The sequence below is a fragment of the Eubalaena glacialis genome, chromosome 7 (assembly GCF_028564815.1).
Source record: "Eubalaena glacialis isolate mEubGla1 chromosome 7, mEubGla1.1.hap2.+ XY, whole genome shotgun sequence".
Taxonomy (NCBI): Eukaryota; Metazoa; Chordata; class Mammalia; order Artiodactyla; family Balaenidae; genus Eubalaena; species Eubalaena glacialis.
In genome coordinates this window covers 65,492,263-65,516,455 of record NC_083722.1, presented here as the reverse complement: position 1 = coordinate 65,516,455, position 24,193 = coordinate 65,492,263, and the positions used below count along the sequence as shown (strand labels likewise).

Here is a 24,193-nt window from a genome sequence, read left to right as displayed (position 1 = left end):
ATTTAAACTACAAATTATTAAGCATCTGATTTGCAAACAGCTGAAACTATGACTCAAAATTTTTTAGTTCATTGCTATATTAGCATAGTTTGAAACAAAAGCATGTCGATGACAAATCAGAGATTTTTTTTTTGCTTTTAAGCTTTTTCTTACTTTTGTCCGGTGATGATGGACATCCATTGTTCCCAGCATCACATGGTCCACTGCACTCACCCCGGACCGGTCTGTAAATATTATTGTACATCCTGATGGTAAAACACAAACCTTTGGTCACTGTCCAGAGAGGCTTCATTCTTTCAGCACTGTCTAAATAATTACATAAATTTCATGTATCAACTCAGGATTAAATTCAGTAGAAACTTAAAGCCTAATTTTTTGTCACTGTTTAATTCAAAGGAACAGATTTAAAACTTCAGCTGATATAAAGTCACATCTATCAATACAAAGACTTTTAACACTTAGCTTTCCTCTAGATTTTACAGATGTGTGTAGCCATTAAGCGATATGGATTTCGGAAGTGAATGGAAATTGTTTACCTTTTGCATTTTTAAGGGTTTCCAAGTTCTGCTGGGCTAAGCGGCCTAAACTGTGCAGCTGGCTGCAGCGGTGGGCGATGCCCCAGCTCCTCTGCCACCTGGTCCAACAGAGCACACGGCCCATTAACACCCGTGTCCCCCCAGAGGGAGGCACACACGCGCCCCCACTGCTTGACTCCGGGAAAGCCGAGGAGTTGCTTTGTCAAGGAGACACACAACATGTTTCCAAACTAACTCATTTTTCAAGAAGCAGCCAACTGGGAAATGAATCGTTTACCAGAGGGTAAAAATCTTAGCACTATATTCAGCTATCCAAAGACTTAAAACAAGCAAATACACTGTGTTGTTTCTCTTAAAATAAGAGGATGAAATGGGGAAAACTTTGACAAAGATCTTTTCCTTCTTTACGTTGTTCAAAGACGATGATGTTGTCTTAGATTTAAGTTCCAACTAGGAATTCCAGTTTGGTTTATCAGAATTTTTTTTATCATATTCTAGAGAAGATGATTTTTACGACATCGTGTAATCTGCTCATTTTATAGATGAACATTATTACATCTCAGTGACAAAATGGAACTTGATATTCGCATGATGTCACAGAGGCGCTTCTGTGTATGTGTAAAGAGCACCGGTATTAAGTGGTGTCAGAAAACCAACCTTCGGATTCTAATTCTGTGATTGACTAGCTCTGTGACCTTCAACAAACTGCTCTGGTCTTCCTAAGGTTCCTCTTCATGCTTGCCCAGTGGGGACACTTCTTACAGCACAGGTGGCATAAATCATAGGGGATGAACATGTGAAGGAGTAAGGCACTCAACAGGCTTTCAGAAAACTTAGGTTCCTTCTTCATCCTAACACCAATTCTGATGAATGTCATTTCTGATAAAGTGAAATCGGCTTTCAAAATTATTCCTTTAACACACAATGTCATCAGTCACAATGCTTCCTTTTGTTGGAGACTTGTTAACTTCCCGGTAAGCGAGACACTCACGTCCACGGTCCTCAAATGTTCTGGTCTCAGGACCCCTTTGCACTCTTACAAACTGAGAACCTCGAAGAGCTTTTGTTTATATGGGTTATAGCTATTGATATCTACCATAGTAAGAATTAAAGCTGAGAAATTTCTCCACTATATTGTAAAATAATGTTTTATTACTCTTTTTAAAATTTATTTATTTATTTTTGGCTGAGTTGGGTCTTCATTGCTGTGCGCGGGCTTTCTCTAGTTGTGGCGATCGGGGGCTACTCTTTGTTGTGGTGTGTGGGTTTCTTCATTGTGGTGGCTTCTCTTGTTGCGGAGCACACAGGCTCTAGAGCGCAGGCTCAGTAGTTGTGGCGCACGGGCTTAGGTGCTCCGCGGCATGTGGGATCTTCCTGGACCAGGGCTTGAATCTGTGTCCCCTGCATTGGCAGGTGGATTCTTAACCACTGCACCACCAGGGAAGTCCCTGTTTTGTTACTCTTTATGTTTAAGAAACCCTTTCATTTTTCTGATCCCAGTCTGCTTTCTCAGATTTTTAAAAATTTATTTAGAAAAAGTTATTTTCATGCATATTAATTTGTTTTTTATAAACCTTTTAAAAGGATCTTATTATTTTCTTTTTAGTTAGTAAAGTCTATGTTACTAGATTATGGAATTGGAAGGGCCCCCTCTAATCAAAGCTTGGATGTGATGAAAAGACAGCAGCTACCAGCACAAACCCAAACATCCCACACAGTCCAAGTGTAAACACTTTCCTCTAAAATTTGAATTATCTTGGACAACTATGATTTGAATACATAAGAATAGAACATATAAGTACTATCTGTATTCTGCAAGCCCAGGAAAAAGGTGCTGTTATGGTACCCAAATGGTCATTTGGTTCAATATAAGTAAAAAGTCCTGATAATGATGGCTGAAAACAACAAAACAGGCTACAGCAAAGAGTAATAGAAGTTTAAGCTCCAGACCAGATGACAATATCTCAGGGTTCTTGTAATGCAGAGTCCCATGATTGAATCACACCACCCCCTCCTTAGGGTTGTAACAGCTGTTAAATCTATTTTTATGATAAACTTCAGCATGTATCTTTATATAACTATGATTCCTAAGTTTATAAAAACTTATTTAAGAAGTCATGTTATACGGTGACTATAGTTAATAATACTGTATTACATTTTTGAAAGTTGCTAAAAGAGTAGATCTTAAAAGTTCTAATCACAAGAAAAAAAAATTTGTAACCATATATGGCGATAGATGTTAACTAGACTTATTGTGATCACTTTGCAATGTATACAAATAATGAATTATTATGTAAAACACTTGGAACTAATATAATGTTATATGTCAATTATACCTCAATTAGAAAAAAAAAGTCATGCTATATAACACAGAACCAAAGAATACAACATTTATTTTTTCTCTCCCTTTATCTTTTTAAACTTGAATACCAATCGTATATGAGGGGGAAATAATTATTTTTTATACATTATGGGTATATGGAAAAGGATATTTTTATTACAAATTCATTGTGTAAAAAAAAACTATTATGCTAAAAATGTCAGTATCTAAACTTTACTTCACTATTTTAAACAAGAAATTCATATTAGTTTCCTACATAAACATTTGATTACTTTCATAAAATGATAACGAAAGAATATTTAGTTAACAGAATAACTAAAGATGCAAATATTTAACTGTTAGAAACAAACCTTTACCAATAGGTAAAGCACGTTTATTTTAATCTCTAAATTAGGTTTTCTCTTCCTCATTACCTGATATCTGAGAGCTGCAATTGATGGGACAGTTCATCTTTTAAACGATCTAGTTCTTTTCTAAGTGGCAAACTATTCTTCAGCTTTTTAACAGCACTTTTCCCATTGTTATCTAGAAAGAAAAAAACAGAGATATACACTTTGCAATACTAACTATAATGCAAACATTTCTACTATTGAACGACGTGTTCATTGACTTAAAGCAGCCCCAGTGTTAAACCGAGTTTGCCATCAAACGTTTACCAAATTATAAGTACTGCTGCCAAGTCTATTCTTTTAGAGTAAATACTTCTAAAATAGGTTTCTTGGAGAACTGCCAGCATCTGTTAAATCATATTCTACTTATGACAACTTCCTTTGTCTATCAAGAAAATTCAATTTAAATTACACCCAGCCTGTTGCTAGATTTCCAGAGATGGGATGATTTTTAAAGAATTAAAGGTACTTCAAACCTCACTTATGTTTACTGCACTTTGAGGCAGGCTGTACTGGACCGCCACTTGCATCGGTCATCTACAGGCGACCCTTTTCCTACTGGGGCACGTGAGCAGATGCTGTCCTAGTGCAGCCAGACGGGGAAAAAGTCAGTTCAGAAGACGCACCTAATGGTGCTGGTGACATTCAACAGGCAGTGTTTCCTGAGGCAGGGACGTGCGGAGGTAACTGTGGATTCTAGCTGGGTAGACCCCGTCTCTTGCTTCGTTTTCGCCTTGGTTGTCAGCACCCCGAGCTCTCCCCGCTCAGCCCCTCAGCTCTCTGTCCAAGTGCTCCCACTGGTCAGGCCTTACCAGTCTCGGTGTCTCCGTCCACACGCTCCCGTCGGGTGGGTCTGTTTGCCCCTCGGTTCCTTCCCACCCGACCAAATGCCCAGCTCTAGTCTCACCTCTCTCCGCCTTTATTATTTTCCCCCGTCAACTACATCATAGGCTCAGCAGAAAGATGTTCTTTTAATTCTGCATTTCTTAGAACGTTTACCTCAGTGAAGTCTTAAAAGAGAAAATAAACATCAAAGCCGGCGTAAGGATTAGAAGGCGAGAGCTTTCAGAAAAGAGCTGAGGGCAGCCCGGGGTGGCCTCGTACCGAGCAGCACGGAGCCCTAACCACTGGACCGCCAGGGAATTCCCTATAGTCCACATTTTTTTGATTCACTAAATGTGTACAGTCATTAATAATTCTTCCTACTCCCCCTTTAAGAATATTGGTAAAGATTTTATTTCTGCTTTCTGTGTGAGAAATAAGAAAATCATATCTTATTTTATATCACGATTATTAGCTATTACAATTTTTCAACCTTTTCCTCATTTATTAAGTCATACGTGTTAATCAATTTACTTTAAATTATGTAATAGAAAGGATGATTTTTTTTGACAAATGAATTATCAAATGGCATACCAGGTTGGGTTTGGGAACCAAATGTCTTAACTGTAGAATGAAATATAATCTTATGATTATATATTCATGATCTGATTGTTGGAATTCTTACATTTAGTGTATAAAATTTAACTGATCTAGTTTAACAATTTTTGTGTTTTGTGTCTAAACACTGAGATAAAAATGAAGGTTCTACACATGGCATTTTCTTTCTTTCTACCTATCTATCTATCTATCTATGTAGACATTAGATCTATCTGTAGATACAAAGACAAAGATACATGATTCCTACCTCTGGCCACTGAGAAGTTCAGTAAAAATTGAGACATGCACCACCCAGATCTTGGTTTCTAAAAATCATTCCCTCCTAAAAAGAACCAGAGCTTCTCGGCAAAATGGTTCAATCAAACACTGGGCCAGGGAAAGTCCAGATGAGCCTGGAACACCTTGGTGAACCAGGAAGTAAGAGAGTTCTCAAAGAATGACGGGGACATAGGAGCCGGCTTGAAGGGATGATAAGGTTAGAAAATTGCCATTTGGCAACCATCTTCGTAGTATGTGATTCAGGCAAAAATCATCAATGAGCACTAGAGCTAAGGGGTAAAAATTCAGTGTTAAAAGGATATTTACATAGCCCTAAGTATCTCCTCAAAAGAAACTAACTGAAGGGAAAAATAGTTCCTTTACTGGGGAAAAAACTGGGAGACACCACCTTAATCAAATGATCCAAGTTAATATCACTAGTAATGGGATAATCAACATCATATGCCTCCTATATAACATTGAAAACAACACACTTCACTTTCGGGGTATTCCTGCCAAATATGAATAACCGGACTCTAATTATGAGAAATACCAGATAAACTCAAAACACTCAAATTGAGGGACGTTCTACAAAATAACAGCAAGGTAATGGAAGACAAGAAAACACTGAGGCACCATTCCCGATTAAAGGAGGTTACAGAGACTAAAGTTATGACTTATAATTTGAAAAACAATGACTTAGCCTATAAATAAGGAGAAGAGTGAATAAGTGTATGATATAAGTTAAAGCATGATTATAGCATTTCCAAATATCCTACAGAAATAATTCCAATATTGTAGTTGTCCAATGTGGCATTTTGTGGACACGAAGAGGATTCAGAGCTTAGACAATGAAAGTGAAATAAGACTTTGCGCACAAACTTCAAATAGAAAAAATGGAAGTTTGACATTTACTAATATCTCAGTAGCTAACAGAATAGCATTTCAGACTCCCTCTTGTGAGAACACCAGAATCAGAACTAGCTGCTGGACAGTAATCGACAGGAAGACACTGGAACTCACCAAAAAAGATACCCCACATCCAAAGACAAAGGAGAAGCCACAATGAGACGGTAGGAGGGGCACAATCACAGTAAAATCAAATCCCATAACTGCTGGGTGGGTGACTCACAGACTGGAGAACACTTATACCACAGAAGTCCACCCACTGGAGTGAAGGTTCTGAGCCCCACGTCAGGCTTCCCAACCTGGGGGTCCGGCAACGGGAGGAGGAATGCCTAGAGAATCAGACTTTGAAGGCTAGCGGGATTTGATTGCAGAACTTCGACAAGTCTGGGGGAAACAGAGACTCCACTCTTGGAGGGCACACACAAAGTACTGTGTGCATTGGGACCCAGGGGAAGGAGCAGTGACCCCAGGGGAGACTGAAGCAGACCTACCTGCTAGTGTTGGAGCGTCTCCTGCAGAGGCGGGGGTGGCTGTGGCTCACGTGGGGACAAGGACACTGGCAGCAGAAGTTCTGGGAAGTACTCCTTCGCATGAGCCCTCCCAGAGTCTGCCATTAGCCCCACCAAAGAGCCTAGGTAGGCTCCAGTGTTGGGTTGCCTCAGGCCAAACAACCAACAGGGAGGGAACCCAGCCCCACCCATCAGCAGACAAGTGGATTAAAGTTACTGAGCTCTGCCCACCAGAGAAACAGTCAACTCTACCCACCACCAGTCCCTCCCATCAGGAAACTTGCACAAGCCTCTTAGGTAGCCTCATCCACCAGAGGGCAGACAGCAGAAGCAAGAAGAACTACAATCCTGCAGCCTGTGGAACAAAACCGACATTCACAGAAAGATAGACAAGACGAAAAGTCAGAGGGCTACATACCATATGAAGGAACAAGATAAAACCCCAGAAAAACAACTAAATGAAGTGGAGATAGGTAACCTTCCAGAAAAAGAATTCAGAATAATGATAGTGAAGATGATCCAGGACCTCGGAAAAACAATGGAGGCAAAGATTGAGAAGATGCAAGAAATGTTTAACAAAGACCTAGAAGAATTAAAGAACAAACAAACAGAGATGAACAATACAATAACTGAAATGAAAACTACACTAGAAGGAATCAATAGCAGAATAACTGAGGCAGAAGAACGGATAAGTGACCTGGAAGACAGAATGGTGGAATTCACTCCTGTGGAACAGACTAAAGAAAAAAGAATGAAAAGAAATGAAGACAGCCTAAGAGACCTCTGGGACAACATTAAACGCAACAACATTCGCATTATAGGGGTCCCAGAAGGAGAAGAGAGAGAGAAAGGACCAGAGAAAATATTTGAAGAGATGATAGTCGAAAGCTTCCCTAACATGGGAAAGGAAATAGCCACCCAAGTCCAGGAAGCACAGAGAGTCCCATACAGGATACACCCAAGGAGAAACACACCAAGACACATAGTAATCAAATTGGCAAAAATTAAAAACAAAGAAAAATTATTGAAAGCAGCAAGGGAAAAATGACAAATAACATACAAGGGAACTCCCATAAGGTTAACAGCTGATTTCTCAGCAGAAACTCTACAAGCCAGAAGGGAGTGGCATGATATACTTAAAGTGATGAAAGAGAAGAACCTACAACCAAGATTACTCTACCCGGCAAAGATCTCATTCAGATTCGATGGAGAAATCAAAAGCTTTACAGACAAGCAAAAGCTAAGAGAATTCAGCGCCACCAAACCAGCTCTACAACAAATGTTAAAGGAACTTCTCTAAGTGGGAAACACAAGAGGAAAAAAAGGACCTACAAAAACAAACCCAAAACAATTAAGAAAATGGTAATAGGAACATACATATCGATAATTACCTTAAACGTGAATGGATTAAATGCTCCAACCAAAAGACACAGGCTTGCTGAATGGATACAAAAACAAGACCCATATATATGTTGTCTACAAGAGACCCACTTCAGACCTAGGGACACATACAGACTGAAAGTGAGGGGACGGAAAAAGATATTCCAGGCAAATGGAAATCAAAAGAAAGCTGGAGTAGCAACACTCATATCAGATAAAATAGACTTTAAAATAAAAAATGTTACAAGAGACAAGGAAGGACACTACATAATGATCAAGGGATCAATCCAAGAAGAAGATATAACAATTATAAATATATATGCACCCAACATAGGAGCACCTCAATACATAAGGCAACTGCTAACAGCTATAAAAGAGGAAATCGACAGTAACACAATATTAGTGGGGGACTTTAACACCTCACTTACACCAATGGACAGATCATCCAAATTGAAAATAAATAAGGAAACAGAAGCTTTAAATGACACAGTAGACCAGGTAGATTTAATTGATATTTATAGGACATTCCATCCAAAAACAGCAGATTACACTTTCTTCTCAAGTGCGCACGGAACATTCTCCAGGATAGATCACATCTTGGGTCACAAATCAAGCCTCAGTAAATTTAAGAAAATTGAAATCATATCAAGCATCTTTTCTGACCACAATGTTATGAGATTAGAAATGAATTACAGGGAAAAAAATGTAAAAAACACAAACACATGGAGGCTAAACAATACATTACTAAATAACAAGAGATCACTGAAGAAATCAAAGAGGAAATCAAAAAATACATAGAGACAAATGAAAATGAAAACACGACGATCCAAAACCTATGGGATGCAGCAAAAGCAGTTCTAAGAGGGAAGTTTATAGCTATACAAGCCTTCCTCAAGAAACAAGAAAAATCTCAAATAAACAATCTAACCTTACACCTAAAGGAACTACAGAAAGAAGAACAAACAAAATCCAAAGTTAGCAGAAGGAAAGAAATCATAAAGATCAGAGCAGAAATAAATGAAATAGAAACAAAGAAAACAATAGCAAAGATCAATAAAACTAAAAGCTGGTTCTTTGAGAAGATAAATAAAATTGATAAATCATTAGCCAGACTCATGAAGAAAAAGAGGGAGAGGACTCAAATCAATAAAATTAGAAATGAAAAACAAGAAGTTACAACAGACACTGCAGAAATACAAAGCATCCTAAGAGACTACTACAAGCAACTCTATGCCAATAAAATGGACAACCTGGAAGAAATGGACAAATTCTTAGAAAGGTATAACCTTCCAAGACTGAACCAGGAAGAAATAGAAAATATGAACAGACCAATCACAAGTAATGAATTGAAACTGTGATTAACAATCTTCCAACAAACAAAAGTCCAGGACCAGATGGCTTCACAGGTGAATTCTATCAAACATTTAGAGAAGAGCTAACACCCATCCTTCTCAAACTCTTCCAAAAAATTGCAGAGGAAGGAACACTCCCAAACTCATTCTATGAGGCCACCATCATCCTGATACCAAAACCAGACAAAGATACTACAAAAAAAGAAAATTACAGACCAATATCACTGATGAATATAGATGCAAAAATCCTCAAGAAAATACTAGCAAACAGAATCCAACAACACATTAAAAGGATCATACACCATGACCAAGTGGGATTTATCTCAGGGATGCAAGGATTCTTCAATATATGCAAAATCAATCAATGTGATATACCATATTAACAAATTGAAGAATAAAAACCATATGATTATCTCAATAGATGCAGAAAAGCCTTTTGACAAAATTCAACACCTATTTATGATATAAACTCTCCAGAAAGTGGGACTAGAGGGAACCTACCTCAACATAATAAAGGCCATATATTACAAACCCACAGCAAACATCATTCTCAATGGTGAAAAACTGAAAGCATTTCCTCTAAGATCAGGAACAAGGCAAGGATGTCCACTCTCACCACTATTATTCAACATAGTTTTGGAAGTCCTAGCCATGGCAATCAGAGAAGAAAAAGAAATAAAAGGAATACAAATTGGAAAAGAAGAAATAAAACTGTCACTGCTTGCAGATGACATGATACTATATGTAGAGAATCCTAAAGATGCCACCAGAAAACTACTAGAGCTAATCAGTGAATTTGGTAAAGTTGCAGGATACAAAATTAATGCACAGAAATCTCTTGCATTCCTATACACTAATGATGAAAAATCTGAAAGAGAAATTAAGGAAACACTCCCATTTACCATTGCAACAAAAAGAATAAAATAACTAGGAATAAACCTACCTAGGGAGACAAAAGACCTGTATGCAGAAAACTATAAGACACTGATGAAAGAAATTAAAGATGATACCAACAGATGGAGAGATATACCATGTTCTTGGATTGGAAGAATCAATATTGTGAAAATGACTATACTACCCAAAGCAATCTACAGATTCAATGCAATCCCTATCAAATTACCAATGGAATTTTTTATGGAACTAGAACAAAAAATCTTAAAATTTGTATGGAGACACAAAAGACCCCGAATAGCCAAAGCAGTCTTGAGGGAAAAAAACGGAGCTGGAGGAATCAGACTCCTTGACTTCAGACTATACTACAAAGCTACAGTAATCAAGACAATATGGTACTGGCACAAAAACAGAAACATAGATCAATGGAACAAGATAGAAAGCCCAGAGATAAACCCATGCACCTATGGTCAACTAATCTATGACAAAGGAGGCAAGGATATACAATGGAGAAAAAAACAGTCTCTTCAATAAGTGGTGCTAGGAAAACTGGACAGCTACATGTAAAGGAATGAAATTAGAACACTCCCTAACACCATACACAAAAATAAACTCAAAATGGATTAGAGACCTAGATGTAAGACCAGACACTATAAAACTCTTAGAGGAACACATAGGAAGAACACTCTTTGACATAAATCACAGCAAGATCTTTTTGATCCACCTCCTAGAGTAATGGAAATAAAAACAAAAATAAACAAATGGGACCTAATGAAACTTCAAAGCTTTTGCACAGCAAAGAAAACCATAAACAAGACGAAAAGACCACCCTCAGAATGGGAGAAAATATTTGCAAACGAATCAACGGACAAAGGATTAATCTCCAAAATATATAAACAGCTCATGCAGCTCAATATTAAAAAAACAAACAACTCGATCCAAAAATGGGCAGAAGACCTAAATAGACATTTCTCCAAAGAAGAAATACAGATGGCCAAGAAGCACATGAAAAGCTGCTCAACATCACTAATTATTGGAGAAATGCAAATCAAAACTACAATGAGGTATCACCTCACACCAGTTAGAATGGGCATCATCAGAAAATCTACAAACAACAAATGCTGGAGAGGGTGTGGAGAAAAGGGAACCCTCTTGCACTGTTGGTGGGAATGTAAATTGATACAGCCACTATGGAGAACAGTATGGAGGTTCCTTAAAAAACTAAAAATAGAATTACCATATGATCCAGCAATCCCACTGCTGGGCATATATCCAGAGAAAACCATAATTCAAAAAGACACATGCACCCCAATCTTCATTGCAGCAATATTTACAATAGCCAGGTCATAGAAGCAACCTAAATGCCCATCGACAGATGAATGGATAAAGAAGATGTGGTACATATATACAATGGAATATTACTCAGCCATAAAAAGGAACAAAATTGAGTCATTTGTTGAGACGTGGATGGATCTAGAGACTGTCAAACAGAGTGAAGTAAGTCAGAAAGAGAAAAACAAATATCGTATATTAACGCATATATGTGGAACCTAGAAAAATGGTACAGATGAACCGGTTTGCAGGGCAGAAATTGAGACACAGATGTAGAGAACAAACGTATGGACACCAAGGGGGGAAAGCTGCAGGGTGGTGGGGAGGGTGTGATGAATTGGGGGACTGGGATTGACATGTATACACTGATGTGTGTAAAATTGATGACTAATAAGAACCTGCTGTATAAAAAAAAAAAACTTAACATGACATGTTCCTCGTCAAAAAAAAAAAAAAAAGAATAGCATTTCAGTGGTCTTTCTATAGTTCAATGACATGTTTTTTTCAGTGGGGTAGACATTACATATGGTATAATTTTGTTTAGATACAAATGGATCCTGTTGTCTCCTTCCAAACACAAATTCTATAATTGCAATACATTTTAGTTATAAAATTATTTGATAATCAGAGAATATACGCAAAATATGGAAATACTAAAAGGTACAACACAAAGTAGCATTTTCTAATTTTTTTTAGACTGGTAAATTCTTTTTATTATAGTATAAACTTAGAAAACCTTACAAATTAAACATTTCATTGTAGCATTTTTATCACTATAAAGTGATTTTACAGTAAGATAAAGCACAATTTGCTGAGAAATACAAAATTACACAGCATGTCCTAAAATGTAGATTGAAATGTAACTGCCAGATATAAGAAGAAAATAGATTAAATGGAGCTTTTATGACCTGATAATTCTTCTATGTTGTGTTTTTAAAAACTCAACTGATTTATTTTCATAATTTCTGTGTTTTATTTCAGCCTGCATGTCTCTGCGGAAACATAAGGAAAATTATTTGAAAGTTTACACTAAATAAAACTGTTATATTTTCTCTTTTTAACATTATGTTCTGAAATATTAGAAATAACATGCTTTCAAGATTAAATTTTGATCAGGTGAATGCAATTTGTAAATCAGGTGAAGATCAGCTGGATGTAAATTTGCAGAATTGTTTTTATGCTCCCTCTGAACTGTATAATTCAGCATGTGCTCCTTATGAGTCCTCTCCTATAACTACATATATAATAAAGATGAGATAAACAATACAAGAATGAAAATAAAAACAAACCGTATATGGCCAAAATGACCATGGTGGTCAAGAAGTTTTGTCCGAGTTACAGCTACCCTAAATCTCCTGACTATGGGACAGTCACTCCATTCATATGGTTTGAAACCTCTCAAATGGTTCAACAATTTTACAATTATTTGCAAAATAATAACAAATTTAAAAAATTAGGACTTCTCTGGCGGTCCAGTGGTTAAGATTCCGCACTTCCAATGCAGGGGGCTCGGGTTCGATCCCCGGTTGGGGAACTAAGATTCCACGTCCCACGTGGCGTGGCCAAAAAAAAATTAATAACTGAAACAAGAAACTGATGCAAACACCACTCTGGCTTTGATGACATAAGTTCCTGGAATCCTTACTGGGAAAAACTAACATAAAACAAAACCTTGAACAAACCCTCATCAGGATTCCCGCAAACTGGGCAACATCCATATTTGGGAAAAGGTCAAGATTGGCTGGGGCTTCCCTGGTGGCGCAGTGGTTAAGAATCCGCCTGCCAATGCAGGGGACACGGGTTCAAGCCCTGGCCTGGGAAGAGCCCACGTGCTGCTTAGCAACTAAGCCCGTGCGCCACAACTACTGAGCCTGCGCTCTAGAGCCCGCGAGCCACAACTACTGAAGCCCGCACGCCTAGAGCCCATGCTCCGCAACAAGAGAAGCCATCGCAATGAGAAGCCTGCGCACCGCAATGAAGAGTAGCCCCCGCTCACTGCAACTAGAGAAAGCCCGCGCGCAGCAAGGAAGACCCAACACAGCCAAAAATAAATAAATAAAATAAATGTATTAAAAAAAAAAAAAAAAGATTGGCTGAAAGGGGTGCTGGGCCTGTGTGAACACACTGGACCAGGGAGACCAGGTTAGGTTATGGAAATGAGAGATATGAAATCTTCCAAATTCATACAAGTGTCATAACCGGGGCATAGGCCCTCTAAGGCATGCTGGTAAAGGCAACAGATTTTTTTTTTGCGGCGTTTAGTCTATACTGTAATTTACCCAAAGGGCCCAAAGAGCAGCATGTATTCCTTTTCTTGCCTTTTTTCAGTGTAGAGCTGTCCTCTCCTATCCTACCCAGCCTGGACCCTCTGCTCTAAAATTATACCTGATAAGCTAAACTCAAACTGTATGAGGTGTGACGATCTGGTCCAGGTAAGTCACTAACATATCAATGTTCAAGAAATATAACCCAAGGACCTCCGATACAAGCATCAAAAACTAAACTAAACAGAAATCTCTAACCAGTCGATTTTAGAAGAGAAGCTTTGAGTAGGAAGATTTAAGGTGATACCAGTCAACTCTCAATATTCTCTAGCTCAAGAAAAATATATGGAAGTAAAAGATATGAAACAGCTTACACCAAGAACCAGCCACAACCCTATTCCAAAGCTCTTTTGTAAGCAACTGTAAATACTGTCTGTTTCATTTAGGATAATTCAATATTAATTTTAAATCACATTTTTAAAGAGAATGCAAGATCTCTCTTATAAACAAGGCTAAAACATATAATGCTTTATTGTTGTTAATTTCATTTGTCAAAGCTAAGAAAACAAAGGTTCTATCTGGCTATGAATGGATTTACTTCATTGTTTGACAAGATACACAGCTATTGACAACTGAATTTGGATAATAATGATCAATAAATTAGACAGTTATATTTCCACTGATTTCAATTTCTAAAACAGTGGTCTATTTAATTTATGTTGCTATCTTCTTTAAGAGTAGACAAATCAAAATGACATGTTTTGAGCCTGTCCTGGTAATTGTCAACATGAGAACTTGAATTTAAAACAAAGTATGCCTCTGGAGGAAATGAAGATTTCATAGTAACACAACTCATGTACACTGGAAAATTTCCTTAAGACAATGTATCTCTTGCTAAAAACAGCAGATACTTTTAAGTCAACACTAATGAAACTAACAGAGGCACTGTTTTAAAAAAAATGGTCCTCTACATTCATTGCTGAGTCACTTCTACTGCTATCATCTGTATTAAGCTACTTTACATTTCCATACTAAACCTTGAGTTCTCCACACCCAGCCTCCAGCACTTCACATTCACACTTTTCCAACAATCCTTTAATTCAGTGAAATAAAAATGCCGGTTGGGTTTTATGAATCTACGAAGCAGATTAGTAGAAAGATGATTAAAACATGTTCCCTACTCTTAAAAATGCATTATCTAGTAACATGTAATATAATATAATGTAAGAGTGTCTACTTTTATTAAAGACTGAAGAATTTTATTGGATGAACTACATACAAATAAGGAAATTGTAAATACTCAGCTTAGACAAGGAACCAGTGGAATAGCACTTATCTTGGTGAACTGGCTTTTCCCAGTTCCAGTCTGTTTTCGTTGTTTGCCAGCTGACTAACTCTGAGTTCTGGATCCCTGGGACAATCTTTTCATGATGGCTACACATCTAGCTCCAGACCAAAACTGTACCCTATGAAACACTCAACTGAATCACAGAGTAATTGCTTCTCTAAATTTCTTTAATATGTTATTCTTAAGCCTCCTGACTTAAGGTCCAACAACTCTCATTCTTGCTTTTATGCCTTGACTTATCCAATCCCACTTTTTTTCTATACCAAAAGGTAGGTCAGACATTCCCAAGTTTTGGTTCATCTGGACACACTGTGAGATAATTAGAACAATGGGTATAAGCAGAAGTTTCATGGACTGGATCCCAGTGCATGCAAGGCTGAGACCCTCTCTTCTAGCTCATGTTTTTTTGGGGTTTTTTTTTTTTTTTTTTTTTTGGCTGCATTGGGTATTCTTTGCTGCATGCGGGCTTTTCTCTAGCTGAGGCGAGTGGGGGCTACTAACCACAAATAAGTTTAGTTAAATAAAAACTCTTACATACGTTAGGGTTGTTTCCATTCTCCAGACTTGCTCGAGGTCTTCATCAGGGTCCTTGAACCCAGTAAAGGAGTAGTAAGACTTGTCCCATTTGATGGGCCTGTCAGATATCCTTTTGGCCTCTTTGAGAGGCTGGGAATGCACATTAGTATTCAAGCTTTGGATATGTTCAATGGATAAACTGCAGGAGTTGAGAATATATAATACTGTGCTTAGCAGATCTCTGGTGTGCAAAGTAAATTTGACTGCTCAAAATCCTAGAGAATATAATTCCCCAAACAGTTAATACAGATGATTATTTGCTTTACTTTAAAAACATTTTTTCATACATTTATAGAATCAAAATCTTTTAAAACACTCCATTACTGATTAAAATTCATCCTATTGGAAAGTCACCTGTAAATGGAAAACTACATCCCTTCTCCAAAACTATACCACACTACCTCCATCTTCATGAAGTCCTCTGTCAGCTCTCTTTTCTAGTTTGGCGCCAGTGACCAAACCCACCCCAGCCTAAGAAAGGGATTGAGAATATTTTCAATGCTGTTCATAAATTTGGTCTCTACAGTCTAAGGGATGGAAAAGCTCTCCTATGAGCAAGTGTCCAGCAGAGAGGGTGTCCAGCACTAAAGAGAAGGGGGAGTGGGGAGGTAGGGGGAGGGTGGGGCAGGCTGCCCTGCGACAGTGGTTCAAGGAGGGGGGCCAATCCAGTCTCGGTGGTCACAGAAACCCATCTCAAATTTTCTCTACGGTTGAAAGAGACTGTCCTCATACTCCCCCATCCAACTAGCTAGGGACACAATATTTTCAGAAGTGACTCAAAATTCCCTAATTTTTTAAAAGTTAGCACTTCACAATCTGACTTTAATGCAAGTACTCAGTGGGCTCAGGGTAGTAATCTAACTTACGTCAACAGTAGGAAATCTACTGGTTCCCCTGCACCTTTATTGGGTGTTAAACATGGTGCTAGTTGAATTTACATAACTTTTCAATGAACACTCTCAGCAGTGCCATTATTATCTCTTTTCAAATGTGAAGAAGCAGAGGTTCGAGGAGGTTAAGAAGCGTGAAGTGAGGGCTTAAATCTGAGCTGCCACCAAGCCAAGCATTTTCCCCATTATAACATGCTGACTCTTTTTTCTTTCTTTGGAAAAATTTTTAAAATTGGTTTTGAAAATTATGCAAGCGTTATATAAGTACATCCTTCTTGTAAAATTATATATACAAAGTAAAAGTCTCCTGTTGACAGGCACACAACCTCACACTTTCACTAGATATAACCCTATTAACATTTAGGTACACAAGCATTTAGACCTGCACTGCCTAATATGGTAGCTACTAGCCATATGTGGCTATTTATTGATAAAATTAAATTGATTGAAATTAAATAAAATTTTAAATTCAGTTCCTGGTCATACTAGCCCCACTTCAAGTGCTCAGTAGCCACATGGGGCTAGTGCCAGCTGGACCAGACAGCGCTCATACAGAACAGTTACATCACCGCAGGAAGTTCTCTTGGACAGCACTGCTCTAGACCTTTCCTATGTGCTCTGTGTGTACGTTATATATGATATATACGCTTTTGTGTCTGCATGAACACACACCCAGTGTGAATTGTTCCTCTTTAACATATAAACTGCACCATTCTGGACCTATGACTTTTTTTTTTTTTTTTTTGGCCACTCCACGCAGCTTGCAGGATCTTAGTTTCCTGACCAGGGATCAAACCTGGTACCTCTGCAATGGAAGAACAGAGTCCTAACCACTGGATTGCCAGGGAATTCCCTGGATCTATTACTTTGAACTTGCTTTTGTTATTTAACCTTGGTGACTCTTCCATTATCTGTATGTATATATCATTCTCTTTCTTTTTAATAGCTCTATACTAATCCACATAATCAATGTAGCGCAATTTATTTAACACATCCAAAACTGATGACCATAAAAGTTGTTTTTAATTTTTCACCATTCCATACAAGACTGAAATGTGTTTTCTTTGCCACGATGACCGTCATCACAATCTAAATCATTCTCAGAGATACCTGCTATGCCTGCCACATAGATTTATAGAATCTATAACATGCAAACTAAGAAAGAATTTTTAGTTGAATCATTGATGGTAAAGGGAGAAATACTGGTAGGAAAATTATTCTAGTCAGTGAAAGAGGAAAGGAAAATCCAATTTCCTGCATTTGAAGTTAGGAAGAAATAGTTTATCCTCAGAAGAGGTAAGTCAAGGAATAAATCTCAGTTTCTCTCTTATCAATTCCATTAATTATTTAATCCAATGTATATGCTGCTATATAGTGTGGAATGCTTGTGCCAGACTGCACATAACTTTTATTGGGAAATATTACCCAATTAGTTTAGTTTGCATTTGATTACTGAGGCTAAACATTTTTATATGCTTATTGGCAATTTATGTGTATTATTTCCTGAACTGTCTAGTCATTGTGTTTGCCCATTTTTGTAACCAAGCTACTCTGTTTTCTTTTTGACTTCTAAGAACTCCATATATATATAATTTTTTTTTAATTAATTTATTTATTTTTGGCTGTGTTGGGTCTTCCTTGCTGCGCATGGGCTTTCTCTAGTGGCGAGCGGGGGCTATTCTTTGTTCCGGTGTGCGAGCTTCTCACTGCGGTGGCTTCTCTTGTTGTGGAGCACAGGCTCTAGGCACCTGGGCTTCAGTAGTTGTGGCACACGGGCTTAGTTGCTCCTCAGCATGTGGGATCTTCCCGGACCAGAGATGGAACCCGTGTCCCCTGCACTGGCAGGCGGATTCTTAACCACTTCACCACGAGGGATGGATGGATGGATGGATGGATTTATTTATTTATTTTATTGATTGATTGATTGATTGATTGATTGGCTGCACCATGCAGCTTGTGGGATCGTCGTTCCCTGACCAGGGATTGAACCTGGGCCCTTGGCAGTGAGAGCACGGAATTCCCACTGGACCACCAGGGAATTCCCACTAATTTATTTTTTTATAATCTATTTTCATTTAATAAACGGTTCAAAGTTAACCATTAACTGAAAGTAGAGGATTTTTCTCTTTACTCAGCCAGAGCTGACGACAGCTATTTGTTTTAGCATTTGTTCACAGAAAGCTCTTAGTAAATCTTTAGACTGTTCTAAAGTTCATTCTAAAAATAAAGTTATTTCCTCAAGGATCACAAAAAGGATGGACAGACCCATATTTATCCTTTAAATCCAGTTTAAAGTATCACTGGATCATGGCTAAAGCAGTGACAAAGGACAAAACAGATGGCTGTACATGAAGACTGATCAGATTTTAGAAAGAGCATGAGGCTGGAGTTAAAGGGTTCAAGACCCCTATTCTGCCTCTGTGGTCCTGGGACATTACTAAGTTACAATTGGGCAAATACTACCTTCCTCACAGGGTACTTTGAGGACTAAATAAGAGAATGTAAGCTATATTTTTTAAAGATAGAAATTGTTATATACACATTTAATACTTAAAACAGCACTGAAATAGGAAGGGGACAAATAGGAACACTTCAGTTTTCTAGTCAGAAAAGTTTAAACATAAAAAATGGCTCACCAAACACATGCAACCAGGAATAGAATCTAACTCCAGGAAAACACTCAATTAAATGATATTATTTCCTATGACAAGGCTTCAATCCGAAGGTCTTCTAGCAATGTTAGACAGATCGGACACATCACACCAAGCCTGCAAGGGACACACGAGAAATAAGAAACGTACCGGAAGTGCTGAAGTGTTCCTGGCCATCAGAGGAATTCTGGTCTGTTTCTCTTACATAAAACACAAGCTGGGTTGGTTTCAAAGACTTGAAGCCTGGTTTCTGGAGGTTTTCTAAGTAGGCACTTAATCTCTTAAGAGAATTTTCATTGACTTCTTGGAAAAAAATATTAAGAGGCATTTATACACAAAATAGAACAAGGAAACATCAGAAATTATATCCTGACCTTTTAAACACATTGTTGAGTGTATTAAAGAATTTAGTATTAAAAAATGGTGGGATTTCATAGCTCCTCAGTACAGGATAAAATTGGATCCACACCTCACAGCATGGAACTCCATAGGGATGAGATGTAAAAAAAAAAAAAAAAATGTGGCCACATAAGTACTAGAGAAAACATGGCTGAGTTCCTTTATAACTTAGATGTGGGAAAAGCCTAACTATGACTGAATATCTCAAGTAATAAATGATTGATAAATCCAATTACCTAAGATAGTTTAAAAACTTAATATAGCACAGGGAACTATATTCAATATCCTGTGATAAACCATAATGGAAAAGAATATGAAAAACTATACACATATTTCTGTATAACTGAATCACTGTGCTGTATGGCAGAAATTAACACAATATTGTAAATTTTTAAAAAAATCTTAAAAAAAGAACACATAAAAAAACCAGGGGCTTCCCTGGTGGCGCAGTGGTTGAGAATCTGCCTGCCAATGCAGGGGACATGGGTTCGAGCCCTGGTCTGGGAGGATCCCGCATGCCGCCGGGCGGCTGGGCCCGTGAGCCACAATTACTGAGCCTGCGCGTCTGGAGCCTGTGCTCCGCAGCAAGGGAGGCCGCGATGGTGAGAGGGCCGCGATGGTGAGAGGCCCGCGCACCGCGATGAAGAGTGGCCCCCGCTTGCCGCGGCTAGAGAAAGCCCTCGCACAGAAACGAAGACCCAACACAGCCATAAATAAATAAATAAATAAATAATTAAACTTTAAAAAAAAAAAAAAAAACCACACATTTTTAAGGAAAACACACACACACAAACACACAAGAGTCTACAGACAAAAATTGACTGAGAAAAAATATTTGCAAGTTATTTCAGAGTAAAAAGCTAATTTCTCTCTATATAAAAGGCTCTTAAAATGCCTATCCAGAGATTGGTTGAATTATGGTATCTTCATTCAATGGAGTGCTACACAACGAAAAGGAAAAAAAAGGGGGAAAGAATATGACACAGGCAGTATATATGAAAGGACATGGAGTGATTTCTAGGATATACTGTTAAGTGAAAAAAGAAATGTCTTTTAGTGAAGGAACAGCTCCAAGAAATGGCATAAATAATAATTTTTCTTCTTATCCCTATAGGTCTCTTCTCAGAAACACAGTGTGATCTGAAATTAGGAACAGTCCATTTATTTTTGTTTAATTTATTATAATACACCACTCTCAGCTATGACAGTCCCATGAGCAGCTGAGAGAATTTCCTGTTAGTGAAGGACTAAGTCTTCATAATTATTTTTTGATACATATTTCCATTTTTGCCAAAAAAAAAAAAAACAGGCAGAACAACCCAGAAATGAATAAAAATGACTGCCAACAGGAAGTTAATGGGATTGGGGTAAATGAAATTGGGATGGGAGTGAAACTCCTGAGTAAACTTTGTGTTTAGCTTTGATTTTTGAAACCTATACATGTTTTGCCTATTTTAAAACTGAATTAAAATTAAAAGGATAAAACAGCAACAACTGTGCTTCACTCTGAGATCCTGGTCTGATGCCATGACTACATGCGACTCTATGCCTCTTTCCCTTAGAAAGGGGTGAACGTGCCCTACAAGAGTCAGGGGAAAACTGACATAGAAGACAAACCTATGGTTACCAAAGGGGAAGTGGGGGAGGGATAAATTAAGAGTTTTGGATTAACAGATACAAATTACTATATACAAAATAGATAAAAACCTACTGTATAGCACAGGGAACTATATTCAATAACTTATAATAAACTATAATGGAAAAGAATATATAGATATATATATATCTGAATCACTTTGTTGTACACCAGAAACTAACACAACGTTGTAAATCAACTATACTTCAATAAAAAAATTTTTAATTAAAAAAAGAGCATTACCAAATCTTTAGGTAAAATGAAAGTGAAAATGATGTAAATTGCACCCATATTAAAGACAAGTTATTGAAAAATATAAAATTCTTCCTATGAAGTTTAAAAAAATGCATGTGGCTGCATGCAGGGCTCATGGGATAATCCAGGATAAGCACCTCCTCTCGAAATCTGTAACTAAGTCACATACCTTAATATACAAGGTAAAATTCACAGGTTCCAGGAATTAGGACATGACACATCCTTTGGAGCCAGCATGCAATCCATTGCACTTGGTGACAGGATCACCATTATAAACTCCCCTTTGTTGCACTCTGCCTTTGAATGACTTTGCAGAGAGAAACCACCACCTGTGGGTGTCACGCCAAGTCCACCTGAGACCCTGGCATTATTTCACATCCACTCACACCCCCAAAGTTAGGGTGTCCCATGATTCCAGCCTCTACTGAGCCTGTCCTATTCATTGGGCACTTGGGTTGGATCCAGCCTCTCACTTTTCTAATTGGCTAGTTGTGAGTTTTTTTGTGCACAGCACTTCTCTTTTTTCCTTGGGCCAGTGGGTTCCAGGATAGAGCTGCGTCATGGGTCTTCTGTGCCAGTTCCCCCTTTATTGCTGCTCAACTTCCAACCCACCCTTCACACATGCTCTGCAGTAATGAACAGGATTCCTTTAAGCTTCTGTCCTTCAGAGTGAGCACAATGGTAAGCTTTTCCAGTAGAGGGCGCTAGGGGGACATTGCAGAGAGAGGGGCCCTCCTGCTGGTTTTGGAGGCTGCAAGATTGATTGGTCACAAGTGTAGGTGTGATGGCATCTGGTGCAGACCTGCCCAGCCATGGGCGCAGAACCCATGGCCCTCACAATGTAATAGAGAAGACAAATCTGACTCCATATCGGATCTGTTTCTTTTACTTTAACCTTTGTATCCTACCGCTTTTGCTACAAGTTAATTACTAAAGGGATGTTGCCTATAAGCTTAGATGATACATAATGGCCCACCTCTGGGACGCCTGCCTCCCAGGTAATGAGCATTAAGCTAAAATATCTTTGTTAACTCACAGCAAACATCCTGAGCAGGCCCACATGTGAACGGCTGCAGGAATGAAGAAATCAGAGTCTGAACAGAACCAGGATTTTTACTCCCTTCCCTTTTAGTATAAAAGAAGCCTGGGGCTTCCCCGGTGGCGCAGTGGTTGAGAATCCGCCTGCCAGTGCAGGGGACACGGGTTCGAGCCCTGGTCTGGGAAGATCCCACATGCCGCGGAGCAGCTGGGCCCGTGAGCCACAACTACTGAGCCTGCGCATCTGGAGCCTGTGCTCCGCAGCAAGAGAGGCTGCGATAGTGAGAGGCCCGCGCACCGCGATGAAGAGTGGCCCCCGCTTGCCACAACTAGAGAAAGCCCTCACACAGAAACGAAGACCCAACACAGCCAAAAATAAATAATAAATAAATAATAAATTAATTTAAAAAATAATAATAATAAGCCTGAATTCTAGAGAAGATGGCTCTTTGGGACACTACTCCACCCTCTTCTCGGTCTGCTGGCTTTCCAAATAAAGTCACTATTCCTTGCCCCAACAAACTGTCTCTCAATTTACTGGCCTGTCAGGAGACAAGCAGTATGAGCTTGGACTCAGTAACATCAACACACTGCAAACTCTGGGCCTCCTGCCCCCACTGGCACTCCAACCTCCTCTGCTTGTTCACAGGCCTAGCCATCAGCTGACCTGCCTGCACCTGGTTTGTGCCCCAGAGAGTTGGTTGGGGAGTCATGGCAGGAGCAACCCAGCCAACTTCTCTGCCACCAATGAGGCCTGAACACAGGACCTCGAGAGAGGACCCCTTCCAAGCCTTTTTCTTCCTGGGGGGCTCTCCCTCAGCCCTAGGGCCCATATTGAGTTTTCTTACATCTTAGAGTCATTCTTTTATCTAAGTTGTTGGGCTGCACCCCTCAAGCCAGCAAACCCTGTACTTGCCCAGCCTCAAGCCAGAAGAAGCAGCCCAGAGTCAGCAAGAGCAACCTCAATGGTTTAATGGATAGGAGGATCTTACACGTCTGAAGCAAGGTCCTGGAGCGAGACACCCAAGGCGTGCAGCAAACAGCGGGCGGAACATGGCGGCAGTCTTCACTCCAGGGGGAGAGGAGCGGTGGGGGGGGTAGGTTACCAGTTAAAGGAGGAACTGACGTCAGACTGACTCACTGGTTGCCAGAGAAACCAGCAGAGGAGCACGCCACTTACTGCCCCTTTGATAAACCAGCATAGTGGAGAGAGTTCTGATCTAAAGATTAGAACAATCACCAGCTGGGGTCAGGGGCAAGTACACAGGCATTTACTGATCAGGTTCTACGACTGAGAGGGAAGGTCAGTCACGTGAATAAGGTATAGGTAAAGCAGGGGCTGGTCGAGCAGGGGATGTACAGAGAGCAGGAGAACAGCCATCTTGGATGACCTGATCAGACAAAATTTACCAATTTTTATATTGTTTCCCCGTTTAAATGTGATTTCCATCTTGTGATTGGACCCAGACCTGATTCAGCAGTACCTCCAGCCTTGGGGATGAGTCCAGGCTTCGCTCCTCCTGGGTGCTCCCCACCTAGAGGATCCTGCACAGATGCTCCAGCCGTCTGAGTCCAGCTAGCATCCTGGTCATTCATTTAAAAAAAAAAAAAAATTATTGACTACATCCTTGGTGCTGAGATACAGCAGGCTGGCTCGGCCTCAGCAGCCCACCTCTTCCTCAAAGGACATACAGCTCACAGGCTCTGTGACATTTCTCAGGTGGGGGAAGCCTGAATGTGTTCTGGAAGGAAGAACTGCTGTGGTCCTGTTGTCTGCACAGTTAGGCCCTGCAGCGTGA

At 39.1% G+C, this 24,193-nt stretch overlaps 1 protein-coding gene across 1 annotated transcript in view; it reads right to left on the bottom strand.

The window, feature by feature from the left end:
* The window catches only part of LOC133095743 (T-cell activation inhibitor, mitochondrial-like), a 29,321-nt gene extending 6,094 nt beyond the window's left edge, over positions 1 to 23,227 (bottom strand). Inside the window, 7 exon segments of the mRNA XM_061197466.1 lie at positions 154 to 245; positions 537 to 634; positions 3,291 to 3,402; positions 7,643 to 7,652; positions 15,484 to 15,740; positions 19,217 to 19,369; positions 23,062 to 23,227. Coding sequence (XP_061053449.1) covers positions 154 to 245; positions 537 to 634; positions 3,291 to 3,402; positions 7,643 to 7,652; positions 15,484 to 15,740; positions 19,217 to 19,369; positions 23,062 to 23,227 — 888 coding nt within the window.
* Positions 23,228 to 24,193: the final 966 nt, after the last annotated feature.